Here is a 27,531-nt window from a genome sequence, read left to right as displayed (position 1 = left end):
GTCTAGACCACACAATCCACTGATCAGTTCCTGTTACAACGCCAGGATTTCTAATACCCGAGCATGACCAATGGATCTATTATGCATCCATTAGACACTCTGTAAAACGATAAACTGCTCAAAATGACAGCACTTTTTGTCCTCAGAGGTCAAACTTTGTTAGCCATAATAACCTCGCACGGGCACAAGGCGAAGTTGGATGTGTTGCCTTGTCTACTGATACGTCTCCAGTCGAACCATCAACTCTATACGGCACTTGTTTGATGTGCAGGAACAGCCTATTGATGGCGATACAGCTGTGATACCTACAGCTGTGATACCCGTGTACCCTACAGCTGTGATACCATGTACCCGACAGCTGTGATACCCACGTACCCGACAGTTGTGATACCATGTACCCTACAGCTGTTATACCATGTACCCGACAACTGTGATACCCATGTACCTTACAGCTGTGATACCCATGTATCCTACAGCTGTGATACCCATGTACCCTACAGCTGCAATACATTTTGTTTATGTAGTTTATAGAAAATTGTCTCTGTTTCGACATGGAACGTTTGCACAATAGAAATATCTTGTATCTTGCCGTGAATACCGTTCTAAGGGACTACTCACTCAACGTCCGGTTTAACAAGGTGTCGTTTGAACAATTCATGGGTACTGACTGGTATATTACTCCACATATGTCGACCTTCTCAACAGCTGGGACGGGGTTTAGAGAATGACTGGTTTTTGGACGCGTGCCATTGGTCCCGATTTCACTGTTTTCCTAGCTGGATCATATTGGATCCAATATCTCATCCCAATCTACGACGCTTGAGTTGCTCTATAGACTGGCAGTTCTTGCACTGGGTCATTATATGAAGAGACAGCGATATATATATTCTTAGCTGACGGAAAAGCCCTTTTGACAAAGAGTGAGTGTGTGAGTGTGTGAATGAGTGAGTGAGTGAGTGAGTGACTTCTTCAAACAATATTTCAGTTCTGTAACATAGACTAACAACTCGTCTCTGAAATGAACATATTTTACAGAAAAAAAACAGTTCATAGTAAAGAAATTAAAATATGATGAAGGAGCCCTGAGATTTTCTTCATTTTCAGACATATTCTAGACTTGCTTGGTATTTCTTTGATATACAATGTATATCTGTTTTATAGTCATATGTATGACAGACTATTCTGTAACAGTGAACGTTGTTATAGAACTGGAATACTGTTTAAAGAAGTCACTCACTCACTCGTGTGAAGAAAGCAGATAGATATGCAGGTCAAGACATCTAGGTACAGAGAAACGTATAAATGAATACGTTATAAAACATTTTCTGATATTGCCTGCATAACTTCCGTTCAGTGTATTCGCATATTAAAGCAATATAAATGTTAACGAGTGGGTGAGTGTAACTCTATCCCATTTAGATATAATCCCAGCGGTAACAAGACGGTAGACATCAAGAATGGGCTTCACGCATTGTGGAGAATCGAACTCTCTTCATAGTGACGCCTCATCCGATGGGCTACCCTACACCAATTTAAACAATATATACACAAGGCAATGGTTTGTCAGTATGGAACTTGGTCACCTACGTTCTGCTAGTGCGGGTCAAACTTCCCGTACAGTTAGCACGAGTATTTTAATTACACACGATGATTATAAAGGACATCGGTCCCATTAAACTCCCGGCACCAAGTGCAGTCCGGGCCCAGTCTAGTTCACATAAACCACACTTAGCATAGCATTCGCTATTGTTTCCTTGGTCCAGTCACACTTGATTAGAGCGGTAAGGATTACAAGCGTTCTCCCAGCGGCGCTTCAACTCCTTGCATTGTTCATGTGCCGCAAGAATCTGGGAAATTTACGTACAAAGAAGGGGAAAGATAGTACGTCTTGTTATGAAGATTTTTGCAGATTGTGGTAATTATTTTCGAAAGATATATTAAGAGCTCAGTGATACCGATTGTGGCCTTGTACTGCTGCTATCCATTTAGAGGACGTTAGGTTTGACTTTGGAAAAAAAAGCCAGTTACAGGAAGGATCTTTCACCCAGCAGTCAACCAAACAGGGTTATTGTATCAGTATCTAAGAAACACGTGGGTGAAACGAAAAGGGTCTTTCGAAATATTACACAATAACTGTTTTACAAAGTACATTACTGGTTACGGGTCCTGTGTGTAATACCCATGGGGCGTTCTGGGGCCCAAGTACAGTTGGAATATTACTAACTGCGCCTTAAAACAACATTCTCTGACCTAAATTATCCGAACGCAAAATCCCAACCCCCATTCATGCACAACACTTTGAGAAAGGTAGTCTGACTAATCTATATAAATAGCATATTGCAAACTGGGGAAACCATCACATTCAGATAGCGGCCGATTGCCAGGTGTATTCGGCTGCCACACAGGTGGCCGGGTGGCCGGGTGGTGTAATCTCCAGTCACATTGATGGATAACAGGCTATTTAATAAAGGTGCATTCGACCGTCACACATTTGGCTTGCAATCAACTTATAGATGTATTCTCCAGTCAAGTTGATGCATAACACGCCATTAGAAGGTGTATTCTCCAGTCAAGTTGATGGATAACACGCCATTAGAAGGTGTATTCGCCAGTCTCACAGGTTGCTAGCCGCCCACTGAAAGCTGTATTAACCAGGGAAGGCTATCAGTCAGCTCGGTAGCATTCGCCCATCGGACATGCGATAAGCCGTCTTGTGGAAGTGTATTCGCTGGATGGCTAGTAGACTAAGGCTTAGTCTCTGAATATATATAATTTTGATAGTAACAAACAAGCCCATTTATATTGAAAAGGAGCCCTAGGGAGACCAGAGATTCAGAACCTGAGGAAATCTAGACTTGCTTTATTTAGGGCTTTAGCACTGCAGAGTGGGCTTGGCAGTAGGGAAATTAATGTGGTTCAGGGACTGTGAGACAGACTAGATGGCTAGTAGCCCTGTTGGTACTGTATTCGCCCATCATATAGTTGGTTGGTTATTTTGTTATTTAAGGCCGCACTCAGCAATAGTATCGCAACATGGCTGCGGTCTGTAAATAATCGAGTCTGGACCAGACAACCCAGTGATCAACAGCATGAGCATCGATCTACGCAATCAGGATACGATGACATGTGTCAACCAAGCCAGCGAGCCTGACCACCCGACCCCGTTTACGACAAGCATGGGTTCCTGAAGACGCTCATCGCGTAGATGGCTAGAGGGGCACATTGTGTGATGTATTTTGTCGTAAGTAACCCTGTTGTAAGTGTGTTCGCCAGTCAGATAGATGACATCAGCCTTGTGGGAAGTGGTCTGCCCGAATCAGAGATGGCAAGTAGTCCTTTCAAAAGTGTATTCACCAGTCATAGATGACATCAGCCTTGTGGGAAGTGGTCTGCCCGAATCAGAGATGGCAAGTAGTCCTTTCAAAAGTGTATTCACCAGTCATAGATGACATCAGCCTTGTGGGAAGTGGTCTGCCCGAATCAGGGATGGCTTGGTGCTGATTCAACCAAAGAAAGCCTGTGGGATATTGAGTAGATTGTCCTAGCGCTTCATACAGATTAAACCATTCATGTAGCCCACTGGCAGATGACATCATATTCAGATTGGCAGCCATTGCACTGCGTCATTTTATAAAGAGTCGGCAATGCATGTATTCTTAGCTGACCTCAATGCCTTTTGATAGTGAGTGAGTGAGTGAGTGAGTGAGTGAGTGAGTGAGTGTATTCGACCCGCTCATAGATGGCTAGCAGGCCTTTGGAACTGTATTGCCCCGTTACATAGATGTGAGGTATCCTAGTGAGAAGTATGTTAGAAGTTCTTCAGTTCTCAGGATTTAATTACGCGGGTGTTGTATGGTCAACTTTACCCGTAAAACAATTCCTCAAGCCGCCCGAGAAAAAACTTGGTCATAGTGAGAATATTTTCCTTGCGCTTCATTCACTTAATGATACACCCTTCTCTGTGTTCGATACCAGGGCTTGAGAATGTGTGGAACGTTGTGTTTTAACATTGTGATGGTGAGGACATTGTAATACCAAAGTAGCATAGACACTGTGATCCCTATGTAGTGTGGATAATGTGATGCCAATATGGTCATTGGTATTTCTTTGAAAATGTGGTGACATTTACATATCGTGGAATTTTGTTGTTGTAGTGTTAACATGGTAATACAGACACCCCCGTGTACAGTGTTGTAAATATGCTGTTGATATGGTATTATGTAAACATTGTGTTGCAGATATGATGTTAATATGATAATACAACGGATGACAAACACTCATAGACCAAAATTTGATTTATCAAATAATCTGAAAACATCTGTTGTCATAGTAACATATTCACAATAAAATGTCGTTTCCCAAAACTAAAGTCCGCAGGATGGAGAATATGACAAGACAATGACAGAGAAAAAGTTCTTTTGTCAAATTCTAAGACAGTATATGTTATCATGGTAAACAATTCTGTTCCATTTCAACTGTCGTTACCTCAACACATTTCAACTGTCGTTACCTCAACACATTTCAACTGTCGTTACCTCAACACATTTCAACTGTCGTTACCTCAACACATTTCAACTGTCGTTACCTCAACACATTTCAACTGTCGTTACCTCAACACATTCCAGAGGAAGTGTAAAATGACATACAATTATAGAGCAAAATGTGGTTATCAAACATTTAGAAATTTTATGTTGTCATCGTAACCAAATCTATTCTAATCGAAATGTCGTTTCATTCAAAATAATCCAAATGTAGATGCACTAACACACAATTGTTGAGCAAATCTTGGTTTATCAATTACTAAGACAATCTAAGTTTTCCCAACACATTTCAGTAGACGTAAGCAAAGTGTACAATTTAAGAGCTAAATTACTGTCAAATACTAAGACAATATGTTTTGAAATGGCATCAAATTCCGCCACAATTTACATGGCTGTTTTCCCAAAATATTCATACGTATGCAATGACATAATCTTACAGTAAAAGTCAGTTTAGCAAACATTAAGAAAACGCTTGTTGTCGTGGAAACAAATTATGTTCGAATGAAAAAGTCATTTTCACAAAATACTGCAGATTTTGTTAGCACTATTATTTTAATTTGCTAGATTCCAACTTCCAATATATACATGGCGATGAACAATACTCTCCCCAAATTTACGCTGCTATATGACTAACATGATAACAAGACGATAAACGTATGTACAATACCTTTCAATGAGAGCAACCAAAAAATACATCCATAAATATAAAGTGAATTTTTCAGAAGTAAAGATTACCTCTTTAATCAAGTTAAACGTTTATTTTGAACACCAAATCCTTTACTTCTTAAAGCAAGACTAAATTTGTACAATACTTAAATTTTCACAAAAATAAATTAATCTGACAAAGTACATACACGACTACATAAACGTACAGTCAAACATAGTTGTGACGAACGTTTGATATGTCGAACTTACGGTTGATTCCTTGTAATTGATTGGTCCCTTCGTACTCTTTATGTGTTATTCGGTTGTATCGATAACTCGAATTATTTCCGTGGGTCTCTTCAACGTCGACAGAACGGAGTTTGACTGTACAGGAATAATACTATGATCTAGCTTTCTTTATCGTGTTTATACTGTTTAAGTAGATTGTGGCAGGTTACTTGTTTATACATACGTATCTACACTGGCAGACAAATCTATAATGTACATATACAACACATATATAGTATATAGTAGCAGGTTACAGTAGCAGTAACATGCACAAGTTGTAAGTTGTTGTCCCAGTGTCATTTCCACTTCACTTCAAAGTGTCAATTACACATAAAACATACACATAAAATGTACTTTATTTACAAACACGTCATTCATAAATGCAAAGGTCTGGTTTCACAAAGCAATCCTAGTGGAATGACTGCCGTAGATCTATGTAGAATGGTTTTTGACAGTCATAACGCTAAGATTGCTTCGTGAAACGGTTGCAAAGAGTCTATAGACGAAGCTTACGCAGGGCTCTCGGCTCTGGCAACGATAGGTGCCGTCATCGAGGCACGAGAGCCACCTGTCGGCACTGCGAAGGGTTTGTTTGAGTTCGTGAGTAGGGTCTAACGCTACTTTCAACAGTGTTTCAATTTTTTTCACGGTGCGTAAGTTAACTGAATAAAGTGTTAATTATTTTCCAAAATCACTTGCAACCCGCAAGTCGTCATTTGGACAGAACATTGCTTGTTTTAGTCATCGTGAGCTCATCAAACTCCAACTGCTTCGTGAATACACCCCAAGTACAGTTAGATGCATATATGAGAATCCAGTTACTTCTTTAAAACAAGCTGGGAAATATTACACAAAATGCAACGTAAATATGAATATTTGCAGAAGATTTTGAAAATAATGCTACAAACCAAATTATAGATTTGAAGATGTTTCGGTGCAGTTTCAAGTGACTTCTATTGACTCCTTAACTTATTAACGATAGCGAGTTCTGACTGATGATCTTTAATTAAGTATCAAGTAATTCTTTACAAATTTCCAGCAGATACAAACAGCATACGTATATCAAATGAAGTAAAGACTGGCGTTACTGGGTGGCAGTTTGTTTTGTTCGTCCTCCAAGTTCACTTCATTGAAGAGTTAATCGTTTCAAGAATGACGCTGGAATGTCGTCGCCGCAAAGGTGAGGGCCAAGGTCACAAAGCTCAAGGTCAATGTGGAACCTGAAAATACAAATACACATGTACAAATGTATAATTAACTTACACTTTCAGCATTATACTCTTATAGCATTATATTTTAACAGAATTACTTCCATATATGATCTACAATTAAACTTTTTTTACTTCCCTTTCTTTAAAATTTAACGTATGATTGTAATTAACAAGAGTGAAAATGACTTCACAGTACGTTACCGCCCGGATTGCGCCTTTGGCAATTTAAGATAGAAGACAAGATATTGACAGCTGATTTCAAATACATTCATTAAGTCACAAACAGAATACGTCGTAGTGAATGTGATATTATATGTCCGCTGTACCATTCCGACTGTCTGATGTGTTAAATGAATATCGAATAAGGACGGGGAAAGTTGAGAAAATTGTATTTGATAAAAACGTGATTGAGGGGATGTAACTCTACGCCTCCTGAACGTCAAGCAACATCGCGGCGGTGATACCGGTAGTGGAGAACGAGTTAACATGTTGACACCCTCAAAGTGATGGTCTTGTCAGGAGAAGGAGAATAAGGCTTCACAATGATTCGTGATGGTCGGTATCGAGGGCGGGTCAGACAAAGGGCCATCCAAATACCCAGCATAGAATTGTTAGCCTACCTCCACTCCCTGGGTCTGTGTCTTTCTTCTTGTCCTCATCGGTCTTCTTTATATCTAGATATAGCATATTGAAATGTGTTAAGACGGGTGATATTCAACTTATCCTGCTATCAAATATTGCATTGTGATTGGTGCATGACCACGTAACATCAAACAAGATCCACACAACACAAGGACCAATCCAAAGTTAAATGACAGCCACGTCTATTGTAGACGCCAAGTCCTTTCTACCCACAAATCAACAGGGTAACACATAAAACCATGAACACAGTCAACCATGTTATGTGAGTGAGTGAGTTTGGTTTTATGCCGCTTGTAGCAATATTCCAGCAATATTACGGCGGGGGAGACCAGAAATGGGCTTCACACATTGTACCCATGTGAGGAATCGAACCCGGGACTTCAGCGTAACGAGCGAACGCTTTAACCACTAGGCTACCCCACCGCCCCACATGTTATGTCCTATTGTAACAGTCCCTTCCCCACCTTCTTCCAAATCACCTGACGCTCCCGGTGATTGATGTATTAATACTGCAACTGGTTCAAGTAGATACACTTATATTAATGTGATGGACAGACTTACCTTCCTTCAGCTCTACAGTTGTTGTAGTAACGGTAGTCGTTGGCGTTGTCGGTGCGGGTGTAGCTGCGAGGAGATGGGTTTAGCAGGTTAGACAAAACAACGGTATAGTAATATTACAAATTATGAAAAGGTAACCGGTACAACGATGAATACACAATGGTACATAATGAATAATCATCTTAGAATTAAGTAAGGTAACTAGAAAAGGATAAAGACAATTAATAAACTATATCTTAAGATAAAATATGTATCATATATATCATGGCAATGAATGCATACATTAATCATGTACGACTGACAAAGAACAGACAATTAACAAAAAGACAAAAATGGAAAAAGATCCATTGCTCTGAACCATGTTTTCATCGATCCATCATTCAGCTGCCAATCAACGTAGGTACATATACATGTTGTCAATGTCAAGCACTTCAGAATAAGAGAGACAAAAATAATTTCTATGGCCAATGAAAAATTCCAGTCAGAAACGAGGTTACCGGGTTGTGTTCATTTTTTTCTCGATTTTCTCAGTATAGAGACAATTAATTTCAACTTGACAGCACCGCTAGTTGCGATATTAAGACTAGGAATTGAACTCGAAACAAGCTTGACTGTCAGGGTTCAAATATGGAAAGAAGATTTTTAAAAATGAGAAAACAAAAGCAGAAAATTGACGTAACTAAAAGCATTAAACAATGTTTTACGGGAAACTGCTTTGACATTTGATGAGCTGTTCCACCTACTTATTGTACACGTCGCCTGTTGCATCTGACGTAGACGTTGGATGTTGTTGATCATGTCGTTCCTGTTCTGGACGTTACACTGGCCGGCGTTGATGAGCCGAGAGCTGCACATGAGCGACGACTCCATGTAGCTGGACAACAATAAACCACATTGAAACGTCATCGTCACCCTTGTGTCAGGCGCAGTGTTATGTCGCTTACATTGAAACGTCATCGTCACCCTTGTGTCAGGCGCAGTGTTATGTCGCTTATATTGAAACGTCATCGTCACCCGTGTGTCAGGCGCAGTGTTATGTCGCTTATATTGAAACGTTATGTCACCCGTGTGTCAGGCGCAGTGTTATGTCGCTTATATTGAAACGTCATCGTCACCCGTGTGTCAGGCGCAGTGTTATGTCGCTTATATTGAAACGTCATCGTCACCCGTGTGTCAGGCGCAGTGTTATGTCGCTTACATTGAAACGTTATCGTCACCCGTGTGTCAGGCGCAGTGTTATGTCGCTTACATTGAAACGTCATCGTCACCCGTGTGTCAGGCGCAGTGTTATGTCGCTTACATTGAAACGTCATCGTCACCCGTGTGTCAGGCGCAGTGTTATGTCGCTTACGTCATCGTCACCCGTGTGTCAGGCGCAGTGTTATGTCGTTATTGAAACGTCACCCGTGTGTCAGGCGCAGTGTTATGTCGCTTACATTGAAACGTCATCGTCACCCGTGTGTCAGGCGCAGTGTTATGTCGCTTACATTGAAACGTCATCGTCACCCGTGTGTCAGGCGCAGTGTTATGTCGCTTACATTGAAACGTTATCGTCACCCGTGAGTCAGGGCAGTTTTATGCAGTGTTATGTCGCTTACATTGAAACGTCATCGTCACCCGTGTGTCAGGCGCAGTGTTATGTCGCTTACATTGAAACGTCATCGTCACCCGTGTGTCAGTCGCAGTGTTATGTCGCTTACATTGAAACGTTATCGTCACCCGTGTGTCAGGCGCAGTGTTAAGTCGCTTACATTGAAACGTCATCGTCCACGTGTGTCAGGCGCAGTGTTATGTCGCTTACATTGAAACGTCATCGTCCACGTGCGATTTTTCCAAATCCATACGATTGAAATAGCATTGAATAACTTTTCAAAACAAAATGATCATCGACAATCAATAAGTTAAGAAAGAAAAAAGAATTCGCAAACACGTCAACCATATTACCTAAATTTACTGAGAACTAGTACCTAGTCATCAAACCACTTGTTCATCAATACAGTGCAATTGTATTTAGATATCGAGACCTGTATGCATTAACAGAATATTACCATCTCGCTGTTTGGATGACTATACAAGACGCCCCTGAAGATCCGGGTTAGAATTAATTTTCAATAACCCCTGCTTGTTGTAAGAGGCGACTAATGGGATCAGGTAGTCAGACCCGCTGACTGGGTTGACACTTGTCATCGTTGGTAGAACGATGCTCATGCTGTTCCTGGACTGTCGTGTCTGATCCAGACTCGATTATTTAAAGACCGCCGCCATATAGAATATGGAATATTGCTGAGTGCGGCGTACAACTTAACTCACTCACCTATGCCAAGAAATATATATCCCTAATACATTAACAGATTACTAGTATATAGTTATGCAGCCACCCATAAATCAAATGACAAGTCAGCAGACTTCAGGTATCTATCTATCTAGCCACATAAACATCAACAGGCTATAAGTATCTAGCCATCTAACTTATATAAATCAACAGACTACCAGTATCTAGCAATTTAGACACCAACTGCAACAAGTATATTGCTATCTATAAAAATATTCATCAAGAGACTTCTTGTATCTAGTTACATGACCATATACGATAACAGGCTTCAGATCTCTAGCTATCTGGCCACATAGTACATTGTATTTATGTATCCAGTCATGCATGCTTCTCCACGCTATCTAGTATACTAGTATCAAGGTATGTACCTTTCTATATATACTGAGAGAAACAAATAAAGGAACACAGGAAAATTCATGAGTTCCTTTATTATTTTCCAGTTTTCATCACCAGTTTTGAAAAGCGCTGTGGCGATGAAAACTGGAAAATAATAAAGGACCACTTCTCTCAGTATATTATATCCTATACATATATCCTATACGGACTATCTAGGCATCTATCCAACTCACTGGCACCAGTAGGTTCCTTCCACCATCATGCCTGGACTCATGTTAGTGAGGTCCAGGGCGGCGTGACACTGCATGAAGTTCATGCAGCTCTTGATGGCGGGGTTCGCCAACACTGCAACATTAGAACATGTGTCTGCAACAACATTCAACCTGACATTCCTTACAGAGCATCACAGGACAGATCTGACGTGTCTAAATGTACGGGGATTTTACATGAATGTGTTGCTGTGTTTCTGTATCGCCAGATTTGTCCACAAAGTGATACTAGACCTACTAGGGGCTTAGTCATAGTTAATATACTGTAACACACGCAATTTAGAAATGGTATAATGAAACACAAAAATGTCAGTTCGACAAATTTTCATTACCTTTTGTCACGCGAGTAAATATTTACTACTAAAATCGTTTTTTATCCTTCGAGTTAAAGTTTATTGTGCCTTGTGATTGTGTGTCAGTAAACATAGACTATCTGCAACTTATTAAGACTGACATCCCGTCTCTGAAATGAACATATTTGACAGAAAATAATACAGTTATAAGCATAATAACCAGTTATAGACATAGATAATATAAAAAGGAGCACAGTGAGTTTCTTCATTTACAGGAACTGTGGTAATCTAGATTTGCCACATATTCTAGACATGCATTGTTTTTTTTATTGTGTCTATGTGTTTCAGGGTCTCGTGGTAATCTAGACTTGCCACATATTCTAGACATGCATTGGGTTTCATTGTGTCTAATTGTTTCAGGGTCTGGATGACAACTTAATCCACATCTATATTCCATCTAATATCCACGCGAGATCTCACCTGACCGGCAGTATCTGGACGAGAGGAGGCCAAGGTCACGGAAGGAGATGGCCGAGATCCCGTCCCCAGACAGGTGGCATTGCTTGACTGCCTCGTCCACACAGGGGAAGTACGTCTCCAGTACCCTGGGGGACAGGGATAGCAATACGTTTCAACACAGTCACCATTGGGCTTTCAGATAACTATTGAGTGACAGATTGCTGATTGTCTGATTGCTCAGAATTCAGAATAAACACAGCCTAACAGCAATACTTGTACGCGCCTTGTTAACCAACAGCGACATATACTGACATCCACACAGGAAAACAGCTGAACATAGAGACAGTGTTACACTATGACAGAATCGTATGCTAAGAATGCCACCTACTTACAGCGTCACATACTAATGGCTTGGGATACTTACAGCTTTATATGGAATCCGAGAAGGGACATTGTCGATATGTCGCATTGTCGCCCTCTCAAAAACAAGAAAAGTGAGGCAAAATAAACCAAAACGCGACACGCGACATCGCGACAACGCGACATTTCGCCCATTTGTCGCGATGTCGCGTTTTGGTTAATTTGCTTCATTTTGCTTGTATTTGAGAGGGCGACAACGCGACAATGCGACAACGCGACAATGTCCCTTCCAGGATTCCATAGCTTTACACACAAACAGAGTCACAGTAACAGGACCACACGGGAACTATGTCTCTTCGTAACGCGACAACATACATTTTGAAGTAATGTCATGACGTAGAGACACATGCGCATGACGAGTTCAAGGAGCCTGAGAGTGAGTGCGGTCTCTGAAGCTTCATGAACATAGAGTCCAATATTCCCTCACATCAAAGTAACTTTCCCATAACACTACGTAACATTCAGAATATTATTAAATTATAGCAATTCTGATCTCGCTTCCTATTGTTATGTGGTTCCTGTTTCCCGAAGCGATGCGTGGAAGAGCAGGAAGAACAAAACGTACTTACATGCAGAGCATGCCTGATTCAGCGCCGCTGACGGTGAGGTTGCCGATGAGGTTGCGGTTACACAAGGACAGGGGGGCGCAGCCAAATATCTTCTTGTTCTCTGGAAATACATGATACAAAAATAGATTTTACAGGTTGCAATACAGCCCAGAAGGACGCTGAGGGTTGGGGTGGGGAGTGGGGTTTTGGGTAGGGTCTTTCAGCAGATACCCATGTCAAGCCTTCAATATATACTCATGCCAATAATGGTTGTCACCCCTCCCCAACCCACCCCCACACCCCCTCTCCAATAAAAAAATTTTGATGGGGGTGACAACCATTATTGGCATGAGTATAGTTCACTACCTATAGCCAGCAGGGTTGTAGTACTGATAATACTAGCAGTTTACCTGGGGTCTAGTACTGAGAGTATAGCCAGCTTCACCGGTGCGCAGTACTGAGAATACAAACAGTTTACCTTGGTGCATTACTGCCAGTATAGCCGACTAACCTGGGCGCAGTACTGAGAATACAAGCAGCTTACCTGGGGTGCACTGTAACGAGTTTAACCAGCTTACTGGGGTTGCAGTACTACGAGTATTGCAAGCTTACCTGGGTGCATTACTATTAGCGTAGCCAGCCTACCTGAGGTGTAATACAGAGCGCATAATGAGTGTACCTTGGATGCTGTACTGCCAGTATTGCAAGCTTACATGGGGTGCAGTGCTGCTAGTATAGTCAACGCCTGGTTGCAGTATAGTCAAGTATTGCGTATCTGGTTGCAGTACTGACAGTATAGCCAGCAGTACTACAGTGGGTGCAGTACTGACGGTATAGCCAGCTTATGTGGGTGCAGTACTGAGAGTATTGCCTACCTGGGGTGCAGTACTGCGAGTACTGAGCCTGCATCCTGTCCAGACCGTCAACGGACTGGCCCAGGTACGTGTCACATTCGTCGGGGATTCCAACTGAACACACCTTGTATTCGTCCATTGACCTACAGAAGAGAAAGGTTCCATTACATTTCACAAGATTCGGTTTCTTTGTGTAAACAGGATGATGATCATGAACTGATCCAGAGATACTGGGTCCTGCTTAGACGTCCTATGTACCTCAACCCTCCTACGTGGATTTACACGATCCATTTGTGTGAACTGTTGCTGGTATTAATTAGCTTTTACACTATCGTCCCTTTCCCTGAACTCAACGTACGATAAATGCAAGAAAATATCAGTAAGAGAAAGAGAAGTGAGTTAGTTTTTTCTGCAGCAAAATATTTTAAGGATTAAAATGCCATTGTTCTGAACTTCCTTTCACACTCAAAATTGTTTGATTTGAAGCAATTACACAAACATTTACTGCCTGTTATATAAAACGACACCCACTAGAATACCAATCAGTGGTGTGTAAAAGACTTACTGGCAGAGTTTCTCAATGTTCATGGTCTTGACAGCTGGGTTGAAGGTTTCATTGAAGTGTTGATAACATTCCCTGAAGCTTCTCAAACACTCAGTGGCTTTCGTCCCGCCATCTAAACGTAATGACATCAGACTCAAGTTACGTGGACAGTAATCATTGTTTGCTTGTCGTGATTAATATACAAAATATCTTCACGACAAAATATTTCACATTTCAATCAAACCGTTCATCACTGCAGCGCTTTCCTTGATACAAGAGCTATTCCCCGTTTAAAGAGTTACCTACCTTCTCCGCACGCCACCTTGTGTTGTTGTTCGAGCACCTGTATGCTTGAGACAGCCTGAGCTGTGTACTGATGGCAAGACGGGTCAGCAGCCAGGGCGTTGATGCACTTGGAGTAGTTGGACACAGAACTACATATAAACACAGTAAATCGTCAACATGGTGTAATCATGGGTCGCATTAAACAGGAACTGATACGACAGCAAGGTAGTTTTGAATAAGAGGGGTTAAGAATGGATGACTGAATTTGGGTTTACCTCGCTCAGCAATACTGAAGCATTGTCAAGGACGGCTCTACTTTTTTTTACATTTTGGGGGGATTTAAACCTGGACTTTAGGCTTAACAGGCGAACTCTTTACCTCTAGGGTATTCCATCGCCCTAATTCCCAGAATTCCCTAACGCTGCGAAAAAGGCATGAGTGACCCAGGCGTCCAGGGCGCCACGATTCGCTGTGCAGGGTTTCGTCCTCTGGAGACGCCAGAAAGTTATGATTGTGTTCAAATGTTTCAAGGTCAGTCGTCACCATATATGCCGGTAAGTGATAACGTCAGAGACCTGCATCATTTCAGGTTTTCCTTGGACATGAAGTTGACACGCTGTGATATGACGGGAATACTCTTCAAAACGGCTCACCCACCTCACTCACTTAAAAATATCTTAATCTAGATTCTGGGGCGGTGGGCAAGCCTAGTGGTTACAGCGTTCGCTCGTTACGTCGAAGGCCCGGGTTCACTTCCCCACATGGGTACAATGTGTGAAGCCCATTTCCGTGATATTACTGGAATATTGCTAAAGCGGCGTAAAACCCAACTCACTCACTAAGCTAGACTCTTATGACAATGTCATAGTATATATATCTGAAACATTCACGTATTGTCGACCCTCTATTACGGATACGATACAACACGACCGGAATTATTTACTTGACCTGACCTGCACATGAGCCTCATGTCTGACTTCCGGACAGATGGGAAGAACGTCCTGTTAAAGGTTGTGAAGCACTCCATGGTTCCATTAAGACAACGTGCCATGTTGGCTCCAGTTGCTGCGGTGTCTGCGAGTACATAAATGTATTCATTACACATTTAGTTCGAAGAGGAACGATGCTCCAAGGTTCTAGAGTCCAGGTGCCCAGGCTTAAGATGCTGCATGGTGTGACGGGTTAAAAACTGAGAAATTCTAAGAAGGGTACTCCGAATGTGTGTGCTTAAAATATCGAAATGTGTTACTGAAATCTAGAATATATTATTCGTCTATTATACTGTGACGTCTTAGGCGATAAATGAACTTATTCTTTCTACCAAAGAATGTAACAGGAAAGTAAAGCATTTGCCCCATATGATACATCAGACGTAACCCCACACAGTCACCCTGCAGAGGGACTTCATTAGTTTTATTTTGAAAAAAAACAGTAGTAAGAATGGCATATTTTACGAAACAAATCATCGTATAGACAAAGAATAGATAAGAATCTTCTCTTCCAAAGAAAGTATGTACCACACAGACTTGGTAGACAATTTTGTGTCTCACATAAACGGAATCATTCTTTTCAATCAGCCCTTTCTGCAATGTTTGAGCTCTCAATGGTGCTAGTATAGATTAACACGTCACAGGGTCCGTTTATAGGTCAAATGTCGTTGCCTTTATCATTTCAGAGACTAAGAGTTCATGCTTACATTGTAAATAGGCTTGGTCGATCTGTAAGGGGGATAACTCTTATTACTCACCTCCCTCGCAAGTGGAAGAGTAGCGGGACCTGATGCCGTTGATGGTGTTGACGGCGTAGCCCGCATACTGAGAGCAGTCGGGGGACGTCAGGAGCGACTCCACACACTCCGTGTAGTTGTTCAGGGAGCTGGTGAGCGGGGCAAGCATGAAACATGATAATCAGTTTTGCTTCGTTACATACGGAATGTCATTCGTGAATACTCGTACATGTCCGTGGCCCAACAGGGAGATAGGGGTCATTGAGGTTGGATTTTGTTTGTTTGTTGTTTAAGCCGCACTCAGCAATTTTCCAGCTATATGGCGGCGGTTTGCAAATAATCGACCAGACAATACAGTGATCAACAGCGTGAGCATCGATCTAGGCAACTGGGATACCATGACAACCAAGTCAGCAAGCCTGACTACCCGACCTTCTTAGTCGCCTCTTACTTACAACAAGCATGGGTTGCTGAAAATCCGGATCTTCTGTTTGTCAGTCGTGTTAGTTTTCCTGACTATTCTCACAAACACTATTATTTCGTGTAAAAACATTTGAATCATGCTTGTGCTACATTATTATGAATAGGAAGACAATCATTGTAGATGACGTAACATTATTAATAAATCACCAACCCCTCAAACAAATATTTCCTTTGCAAGTTAGCGGTGTTACACTCACCCGCATGCTGCTGTTAGATCATACGCATTGAGGGCGGGGAAGAAGGTGGTGTTGAACTTCTCGTTGCAGACCATGTAGCGTGTTCCACAGTTAGCAACGTCCGCCGTGGCACTTCCTGGAAAACACCGCACATACTATGTATATGTGAAACAAACACATTTATTATATAGGTAGTACTTTTCCTGTACCAAGATTGGTCAAAAGACCGTCACATGATTGACTACAAAACACGATATTGACTTGAGTTTTCTGATAAATTACGATATTGACTTGGGTTACTAAAAATAGACAAGGAATCCCGTACGAAGGTACTTCCCCAGCTTTTCAGCCAATCAGATCAAACCCGTTTCTCTTTCATTATATAATAAAACAATTATAGACTCTTGTAGAGGTCGATATCGGTTTTTATTGACCTGAGTAAAACAATATCGACCGAGCTTGCGAGTATATTATCTACAGTGGACGTTACTGTTGAAGTTTTCGTCATTGTGACACAACACAAGCACGCACGCACACACATATGCACCCAGGAAACACACGTACGTGAAACACACACACACACACACACACACACACACGTAAAACACACATACACATCTACAGTGTACAGTCTAATGTTACGTTACGGTACTGTTATATGAGAACAGACTTGATTGATCCGGATTAACTACCGGATTAACGTTTGGCTTTTTATGAAAAAAATGTTTTTAGTGGCATAATGATAAACATTTGTTTCTATCATCAACGGTAAGAACCAGCGGCTCTCACAGCGTCGTCAAACAGAGTGACTACGGTACCCACCCTCGGTGCAGGACCTGTCGTAGTTGGCCTGCATGGAGATGATGGTGTTGTTGACCATCTGTATTTGGTTGGTGTTACAGTTGGGCCGGATCTCACCCAGGCACTGGAGGTGTAGTTTGATGGCCCTGGCACCGGATCAATGACAGCTGAGTTACATTCATAACAACGAGTTTGTGAAATCAAAACAAATGAGATGGTTTCTGTGTATTGCATCTTTTTATAATAATGATTGTGTAATGATTTCATTAAATATACGGTATTTCCAGTCTATGGGCCACAAATAATATACTGACAGACAGAAATAAGGGAACAGATTGTAGAGGGTCTGTTTTGCATGTTATGCCTAGTCTGACATTTGAGACTCGGGTTTCTCCCGCGTTGATGTTTTATACGTAGAAACACACAATACAAATTAGTGACACGTAATATACTTATATTTCACTCTGTGTCCATATTTGGTTGGTTATTGTATTGGAGTTATATGTTACTTGTCCAACTATGCATAATTAAAGTAATTTGTACACAACACATGCTATGGTCCAGACTCGATTATTTGCAGACCGCCGCCATGTAGCGGGAAAATTGCTGAGTGCGGCTTTTAACAACAAACAAACAAACAAACATACAAACAAACAAATAAATAAATAAATAAATAAATAAATAAATAATATAACGCGAGAAAAGAAGGTGTCACGTACTCGCAGCTCCTCTGTAGGGAGGATGAAGCATTGCCGCCCTGTGCTGCTTCTGCTAGACGTTGCTGGAACGCCGACGTGCACCGTTCATCGCAGCCCGCGGCCAACACCACCAACACCGTCCACACTGTCAGGAAAAGCGAGCACTGTTTGATAACTACACATGTCCTACTTAATCATTATTACATATCATGTACCGACATACACACAAACGCCTACATTGACATATGTTACGTCATACTATAACGACATACACATTCTCGCTTGTAAACTGACGCCTCTCTGATGACATCACGTCGTCAACACGTAGTACTGAATGTGTCATGGATGTCAGGTTTCATCCTAGAGGCTTATCTTTAGAATACTTTGGAAGGTTTATGAACAATTCTGTGAGTGTTTTGCCAGTTGAAACTTAATCGATAAATGACGCACAGGTGCACATGTTTATCGGAAACTTGGTTTGTTCGAAAATGAATTATTCCAAATCGACTAAATATATTAACTGACTGCAATTCTGTACAGTTGAAACCCAATTTAGTTGGCTGATGCTATTTTACGGATAAAATTGTTTACAAAAATGCTTCAACGGGATTTGTTAAAATATGTTTGATGAAATATTTACTTTATTTCTTTGTTTATTTTATGTGGACTTGACATCCCAGTTACTGATTGTGAGGACGACCCACACAGAAGACACCACATAATCGAATGAACTTCCTACCCTGACCACACGATCCAATAGGTCAGCTCTTGCAATACGGTGGCATTTGATTCAGAATATAAGTGATTTTTCTTTCACTTAGCGTTTCCAAGCGTTCGCTCGTCATTCCGCAAACCCGGGTTCGATTCCCCACATGGGTACAATGTGTGAAGCCCATTTCTGGTGTCCCCCGCCGTGATATTGCTGGAATATTGCTAAAAGCGGCGTAAAACTAAATTCACTCACTCACTCACTCACGCGTGGATGTTAAAACATGCTAAACGGCATCACATCCGCCTTATTCAAAACCTCAGTTTTGATTTAAATATATATCAGGTAAATCAATTTAGCTTTCTAATCTTGTTTCCTTGTTATTTTACATCAGCGGACATCCCTTAGTGTTTCCATAAACCGAAAACGTAGACCACGTCCACTGATGAAATGATGTTTCTTGACTGATAGAAAAAAACGACTTGCACTACATTACTGTTTTGAACGATGTCATATTTAAATCGTTGTCTACAGGGCTTTTTGTCTTAAAAATAAAATAGGTATTCTGTGAAGTTATTGTTGACAAATATATGTAAAACTTGATTTCAATATGCGTTTTTTTCTATGATGTCAACCCTGTGTACAAATCTAAGTCAGCAAGTCGTTTTGATAGTTTACACAGTTATAAAATAATGTAAATAATATGCCCCAACCCAAGAAAATCGCTTATAGAAAATGCAGCTTTCCTTCCATATAAAAATGCTACGCCGTGATATGACTCACTCATACACTGTAAGCCCATGTTTTACCTGCTAAATTCAGCAGAGTATTGCACATCATCTTTGCTTGTTACTGTACAACTGTTTATTGTTGAAATCCTGAAACATAAAAGAAACAGTTTATATATGACGTCTTCATTCATAACTGTCTACTGTAGTATGGCATCGGTCCCCACGTTTTCAGTTTTACAGTATATTGTGTCAACAGTAAATGTCAGATTATGCCAAAATATTGATTTCTTTCAACCACACCGTCATCCGTTATTCCATTCTAATCGATCTATCTGTGACATAGGTGGTAATGTTATCAAGAGAACAGAACTTTATGTTATCAACACTTGTAGCAAAAAAATAGATTATCACGATGTTGTAAAGAAAGACAGCGATAGATATCTCTGTGATAGTATATTACGGAAATTCTACATGTAAATGTCTATGAAACAATCAAACAGTCACTGATCAATGAATATTACGTTATTCGACAACACTGGCTACAAAGTTAAACAAAAAGTTAATTTTCTTGACTGTACTGCATAACAACTTCATGTCTATAACGCCGGAAACAACTACAGTCAATATATTTTACGTTGTCTCGACATCACTGATAACTTGCTATAGGATAAATAGTCCGTAATCTCGACATCACTGATAACTTGGTATAGGATAAATAGTCCGTAGTCACGACATCACTGTTAACTTGGTATAGGATAAATAGTCCGTAATCTCGACATCACTATTAACTTGGTATAGGATAAATAGTCCGTAATCTCGACATCACTGATAACTTGGTATAGGATAAATAGTCCGTAATCACGACATCACTGTTTCTCTTGGTATAGGATAAATAGTCCGTAATCACGACATCACTATTAACTTGGTATAGGATAAATAGTCCGTAATCTCGACATCACTGATAACTTGGTATAGGATAAATAGTCCGTAATCACGACATCACTGTTAACTTGGTATAGGATAAATAGTCCGTAATCACGACATCACTATTAACTTGGTATAGGATAAATAGTCCGTAATCACGACATCACTGATAACTTGGTATAGGATAAATAGTCCGTAATCACGACATCACTATTAACTTGGTATAGGATAAATAGTCCGTAATCACGACATCACTGTTAACTTGGTATACGATAAATAGTCCGTAATCTCGACATCACTAATAACTTGGTATAGGATAAATAGTCCGTAATCACGACATCACTGTTAACTTGGTATAGGATAAATAGTCCGTAATCTCGACATCACTGTTATTGTGATGCAAGTCAGTCATGTCAGAAAAATAACAAGCGAAGGATCATTACCATTCTAGCACATAAGGGACGCTACTCGGCACATACATACTTACATACATACATACATACATACATACATACATACATACATACATACATACATACGCGCACGCACGCACGCACACACACACACACAGGGACGCATTCCTCAATCCGTGACATTGAATCCAGTTCGTCATAATAATTTAAATGCACCATGTCACTGTTGAATCTTGGTTTAGTCGTCTGACAACTAATGCCGTATACAGAATTATGTCATTCCAAAGAATAGCTGATGCTGTTAAGTTGGTTAAACTGACCATATGTCTGTCTTTTACAATAAGTTCGGGTTCTTGATGTCGAGCCGCTACACATGTGATCACTTGGTAAGTGTGAAAATTTTTGATAGGTTTTGACAGGTTTTATATGGTATTCATGTGAAAGCACGAAACATGTCATTGTCCAATAAATCATTCCATTTCATGACCAGAGAGGTCTCACAGAGGCTTTGAGATGTCAAGAGAGTGTGTACTTCCCACGGGAATTACGTCCCTTGGCCTCAGTACAACATGCACGCTGGGTACGCCTGAATGTTCGGTCAAGCCTTCATTTCCATGCATAAATACAAATGTCCGCTGATGTAAAATAACAAGGAAACAAGATTCGAAAGCTAATTTGATTTACCTGATATATATTTAAATCAAAACTGAGGTTTTAAATAAGGCGGATGTGATGCAGTTAAGCAAGTTTTCGCCGCTTTTAGCAATATTCCAGCAATATCACGGCGGGGGACACTAGAAATAGGCTTTCCCCCATGTGGGGACTCGAACCCGGGTCTTCGGCGTGACTAGCGAACGCTTTACCCACTAGGCTACAACACCACCCCTTTACATCCACGAGGACGGCTAGGGTGCTGACAAACCTAGAAAAATCATCGGCAAACGTGGATTTAAACCCACGATTTAGGTTGCAGGCGGGCCCAAGAGACGCACTTTTGCATAGCGAATGTTAGACCAACTGGGCCACACGTGCCCTCAAGCAAGGTAAAGAAAAAGTACAGAATTACAACCTAAAACACATGGTGACCACTTCAACGACGTAGTTCTAGGACGTGGACATGAAAGTAGTGGATATAGGAAAGCCCAAAGTGGTGCAGGGTTACGATGTTTTCCACTTTGGTGCAACCCACGAGCATTTATTTATTTTATTTATTTATTTTATTTATATCTATTTATATAGCGCAAATATCCAGATCACCTGCTCAAAGGCGCTTTGTTTTACCCTCGAGCATTGGATGTCAGTCTCAAACGACACAATGTATTATCAATCTCAACTCCCTGGGGACCATACAACTCTTGCAGGCACTAGGCGCAACGAGGTAATGTGGCTTTCTCACGAGGTACCCATTCACAGCAGGGTGGACTGGGACACGTAGTCACAGCACTTTGTCCAAGTTTACTGCACGTTGCTGTACCCGCAACTAGGTGTTTGCACGTATTCATGTGGCCACCATCTGGTCATTTACCAACGGATTCGTGGGTTCTTTTAAGTGCACAGGGTTGTGTACTGTACACTACGGGTTGTGACAACACTGAGAGAGTCTGCACGCAAAGTTGACTCCAAGGTTTTTACACCCGGTCCCAGGTGGGCTCGATCCCGTCATCTCAAGCTCGCTGGACAACTAGCCTGGCGCCTTAGCCAGCTCGCCCATAATGCCCCCAATTGGTTTTGGTGCTCGCAAAGTAAAGGTTCATTATAGTGTCAAAAGAAAACTTGAACCCATAATCAGCAAATCCTCAGTCGACTGAAGAATAATATTCAAGTTTAAAAGATCGTACGAAATATATACGCTCAAATGGAAGGATCAATTAATATATTGTTAATACAGAGCACAAAACGACATTTCGTTCAACTTTACCTCAGCTGAATTCCTTTCAATGTAATCCAAACAGCGGCTCCAATAATACTCCCAGACATAAGCCAGTACCAATATAACCGTACGTATCCCTTTCCGAGAAGGATCTAAATGAATCGGCTTGCGGACATAAGATAAAGGGCAGACAACTCTGTTACATCACCTTCAAAGATGCCTTCCCCTTTCACCTTTCACCTCACAGTCGCTTAGATTGAGTGTATCAGTACTAATGATTGTATGACTGTCTAGTGATGAATGTGAGACTGTGTAATCCCTGCATGTCTCAATGTACACCGACAATACCTGACAGGTGATTATTACCGAACCTGACAAGTTGTCATTTGCCTCGAGGTTCAGTCGGAGGTCTTAATTGTGACGTCTTCAAGCTCCAGTTTCTAATATACATGTGTAGTTCTTGAAAGGCATTTAAATGTTGGGTGAATACATGACACGTTTTTATAGATAACAGCTTTTTATTCTTTGTTCAACCTTTCAGAGCTAATTCTTGCTCCTTCATTATCTCTGAAACGTCGTACAAAGAATAAAGATAAGTACAACGTATTTCATATATTTATCTACAACTACTAATTAAAATTCAACTTAGTATATATGTCTATATGCAAGTGCAACTCGGTGGTATTTACCGACAACTACATATATTACCATACAACTACATATGTCTTATTGTAAACAGTGCTGCTCTTAGTTATCTACAACTAAATTACAAACTATTTACATATAAATACATGATTATAAACAAATGCATCTATGTGTTATTTATCTATAACTACATTCTATTGACATACATCTAAATATATATTTCTACATACAAGAGTAATTTGTTTTTTATTTATCATACTGTTAAGACATACTGTTCTTGCACAACTACATTTAGGTAGGTATTCGACAAGGATTTCCACAGACGGTTGTTGAATAACAATTCACACACGATATAGTCATTTCCTAAATTTATTTGTATTCTAATCAAAGCTGGTTTTTTTTATAAAATGATATGGATTGTCGCTTAAATGCGTATTCTTGTTCCGTTATTTTGCAACATCTGTACGTGCACATACAAAGGAAAGTGAAACATGAAAATGCACGTTTCTCATGTGACGTCATTGACACGTTGATCGTGCATAAACGTTTATTACACATTTCCAGAAAGCCCATACAATAAAATGACAGTGTGTATAGGTAACAATCGACCTTACTGTATAATAAATGACATTAACGGAAAACTTTATGACACTGAGTGCATGTGTCGCTTAGGAGGTTGGCGACCTCTGTTAATGTCGCGAAGGAGGTGAAAAACATGCACTTTTTAACGCGCATGTCATAAACATAAACGTATATTTCAAATCAAAACATAGTGTCATGCAAATGTCAAAACATTTCGAGATTTATTAATGCATCTCGTCATTAAAAACAATGTATACAGGCCTTGGTTAATCGGTCAATGTCAGACTAGATTCATGAACTGTTTATCACCAGGATGAGATCTGTGCTCGCTTGTTGTCACTAGCACCCTGGTTTATGGTTTATGTCACAATGTCTCTTTCAGGGGTCGACGGATAATTTCGTTCTCGCTGCAACATATTCAAATGCAAGGGTCGGTCAAAAAGTAGGTCTCACCTAGAAAATGATAAACCCCCCAAAAAAAGGGGGTTAAAGGAAGTTTTAGGTAGAAGGGAAAATATCCTGGCTGGGGGATGTGAGACAGACTACTGGGAGCCCGAGTCTCACTTGGAAAAGAAGAATTTCTACGAACCGTTCCACCGTTCCCATGTACTCCCGATCGTACCCGATTCAAAACACGGTGTCATGATAGTTATCGACTCACATGACGGATGATGTTTCACAGAAGGTAACATGACAGTTATGGGTACTGATCATGACTGGTCTGTTTACACAGAAGGTAATCAAAGGTTCTCGGTCACAGTGCCATGACAGCTCTGGTCATATAACACATGTTTTACACAGTGACCGTAGGTGTTACCGATGACGTACTGCCTAACCCATGCGTTTGTTGACAGCAATATTTCGGTGGTCTTAAAGTCTTTATTAACACAAGCTAAAAACTATTATCATTTTTCGGCAAACAACATTTGCATCATGTTAAAAAGGAAACCTTTATGCGAGATGTAATTGTTTTTGGAAAACTGGACGTTTTTCTACACCTGGACTTTACATATAAAACAGATGTTCACGTCAATTCAAGGCTAAACGGTAAATAGGTCTGCTCCTTTAGATTTTCTAACATGAACAAGTATTTCACGTAGGTTATGTATTCGTCATAAAGTTATTATATATAGTTTCAGGGTCTTGACTTAACAGTCGGGCTTACGTGTACTTATCTTACAGCTACGTATGTACTGGACCATGCCAGAGCTCCAAAACATGCAACAACGGAATAAGTGCTATCTGTCAATCATATAAACATCGCCAATAATTTCATACTAATGTTGTAGTTCATTATATATTTCAAGTGCCTCGGATTACAAGGCTTTCACCCTTCACATTCTTGTTTAAATAGTCAATCCTTGACATCTTGGTTTCAGCAGCTTTTCACACAATATATCGCAAAGAAAATACAGAGCTGTTGTAAGATTGTAAATTGGTATTATATATATTTAAAGATGTGTCAAAGAACGGTCCGTTGCCCACCTCGGATGGTGTGGTGCACTAACAGGTTTGGGAAGTGTGGTTCACTAACAGGTTTGGGAGGTGTGGTTCACTAACAGGATCGGGAGGTGTGGCTCACTAACGGGATCGGAGTGGTGTGGTTCACTAACAGAATCGGGAGGTGTGGTTCACTAACAGGATCGGGAGGTGTAGTTCACTAACGGGATCGGGAGGTGTGGTTCACTAACGGGATCGGGAGGTGTGGTTCACTAACAGAATCGGGAAGTGTGGTTCACGAACAGGATCGGGAGGTGTAGTTCACTAACGGGATCGGGAGATGTGGTTCACTAACGGGATCGGGAGGTGTGGTTCACTAACGGGATCGGGTGGTGTGGTTCACGAACAGGATCGGGAGGTGTGGTTCACGAACAGGATCGGGAGGTGTAGTTCACTAACGGGATCGGGAGGTGTGGTTCACTAACGGGATCGGAGTGGTGTGGTTCACGAACAGGATCGGGAGGTGTGGTTCACGAACAGGATCGGGAGGTGTAGTTCACTAACGGGATCGGGAGGTGTGGTTCACTAACGGGATCGGGAGGTGTGCTAACAGAATCGGGAAGTGTGGTTCACGAACAGGATCGGATGGTGTGGTTCACTAACGGGATCGGGAGGTGTGGTTCACTAACGGGATCGGATGGTGTGGTTCACGAACAGGATCGGGAGGTGTGGTTCACTAACGGGATCGGATGGTGTGGTTCACTAACAGAATCGGGAAGTGTGGTTCACTAAAGGGATTGGGAGGTGTGGTTCACTAACGGGATCGGGAGGTGTGCTAACAGAATCGGGAAGTGTGGTTCACGAACAGGATCGGATGGTGTGGTTCACTAACGGGATCGGGAGGTGTGGTTCACTAACGGGATCGGATGGTGTGGTTCACGAACAGGATCGGGAGGTGTGGTTCACTAACGGGATCGGATGGTGTGGTTCACTAACAGAATCGGGAAGTGTGGTTCACTAAAGGGATTGGGAGGTGTGGTTCAATAACGGGATCGGGAGGTGTGGTTCACTAACGGAATCGGGAGGTGTGGTTCACTAACGGGATCGGGAGGTGTGGTTCACTAACAGGATCGGGAAGTGTGGTTCACGAACAGGATCGGATGGTGTGGTTCACTAACGGGATCGGGAGGTGTGGTTCACTAACGGGATCGGATGGTGTGGTTCACGAACAGGATCGGGAGGTGTGGTTCACTAACGGGATCGGATGGTGTGGTTCACTAACAGAATCGGGAAGTGTGGTTCACTAACGGGATCGGATGGTGTGGTTCACTAACGGGATCAGATGGTGTTGCTCACTAACGGGATCGGATGGTGTGGTTCACTAACGGGATCGGGAAGTGTGGTTCACGAACAGGATCGGGTGGTGTAGTTCACTAACAGGATCGGATGGTGTGGTTCACGAACAGGATCGGGAAGTGTGGTTCACTAACGGGATCGGATGGTGTGGTTCACTAACAGAATCGGGAAGTGTGGTTCACTAAAGGGATTGGGAGATGTGGTTCACTAACGGGATCGGGAGGTGTGGTTCACTAACGGGATTGGAAGATGTGGTTCACGAACAGGATCGGATGGTGTTGTTCACTAACAGGATCGGATGGTGAGGTTCACTAACGGGATCGGATGGTGTGGTTCACTAACGGGATCGGATGGTGTGGCTCACTAACGGGATCGGGAGGTGTGGTTCACTAACAGGATCGGGAGGTGTGGTTCACTAACGGGATCGGAACACGAACGGATCGGATGGAGTGGTTCACGAACAGGATCGGGAGGTGTGGTTCACTAACAGGATCGGGAGGTGTGGTTCACTAACGGGATCGGATGGTGTGGTTCACTAACAGAATCGGGAAGTGTGGTTCACTAAAGGGATTGGGAGGTGTGGTTCATTAACGGGATCGGGAGGTGTTGTTCACTAACGGGATAGGGAGGTGTGGTTCACTAACGGGATCGGGAGGTGTGGTTCACTAACAGGATCGGGAAGTGTGGTTCACGAACAGGATCGGATGGTGTGGTTCACTAACGGGATCGGGAGGTGTGGTTCACTAACGGGA

At 41.5% G+C, this 27,531-nt stretch overlaps 1 protein-coding gene across 2 annotated transcripts in view; it reads right to left on the bottom strand.

The window, feature by feature from the left end:
* Positions 1-4,282: 4,282 nt before the first annotated feature.
* LOC124264961 overlaps positions 4,283-27,531 on the bottom strand; it is a 37,462-nt gene continuing 14,213 nt past the window's right edge. The window contains exons 2-18 of one of the 2 annotated variants that reach the window (XR_006895297.1): positions 19,628-19,696; positions 18,131-18,254; positions 17,433-17,557; positions 16,632-16,746; positions 15,973-16,100; positions 15,179-15,299; positions 14,247-14,374; positions 13,962-14,073; positions 13,418-13,539; positions 12,564-12,663; positions 11,596-11,720; positions 10,787-10,898; positions 8,629-8,759; positions 7,889-7,951; positions 7,306-7,359; positions 4,536-6,694; positions 4,283-4,485 (exon numbers count right to left, since the gene is read on the bottom strand). Coding sequence is in view for 1 of the 2 variants with exons in the window: in XM_046699746.1 (XP_046555702.1) it covers positions 6,621-6,694; positions 7,306-7,359; positions 7,889-7,951; positions 8,629-8,759; positions 10,787-10,898; positions 11,596-11,720; positions 12,564-12,663; positions 13,418-13,539; positions 13,962-14,073; positions 14,247-14,374; positions 15,179-15,299; positions 15,973-16,100; positions 16,632-16,746; positions 17,433-17,557; positions 18,131-18,254; positions 19,628-19,658 (1,665 nt within the window). In the remaining variant the exon portion in view is untranslated. Of the gene's footprint in view, positions 6,695-7,305; positions 7,360-7,888; positions 7,952-8,628; positions 8,760-10,786; positions 10,899-11,595; positions 11,721-12,563; positions 12,664-13,417; positions 13,540-13,961; positions 14,074-14,246; positions 14,375-15,178; positions 15,300-15,972; positions 16,101-16,631; positions 16,747-17,432; positions 17,558-18,130; positions 18,255-19,627; positions 19,697-27,531 lie in introns of both variants that reach the window. The other variant, XM_046699746.1, reaches the window with a different exon arrangement.

This window comes from Haliotis rubra, unplaced genomic scaffold (genome assembly GCF_003918875.1).
Source record: "Haliotis rubra isolate DU_JTF1 unplaced genomic scaffold, ASM391887v1 Scf951, whole genome shotgun sequence".
In the NCBI taxonomy this organism is placed as follows: domain Eukaryota; kingdom Metazoa; phylum Mollusca; class Gastropoda; order Lepetellida; family Haliotidae; genus Haliotis; species Haliotis rubra.
This window is presented reverse-complemented; position numbering and strand designations above follow the sequence as displayed.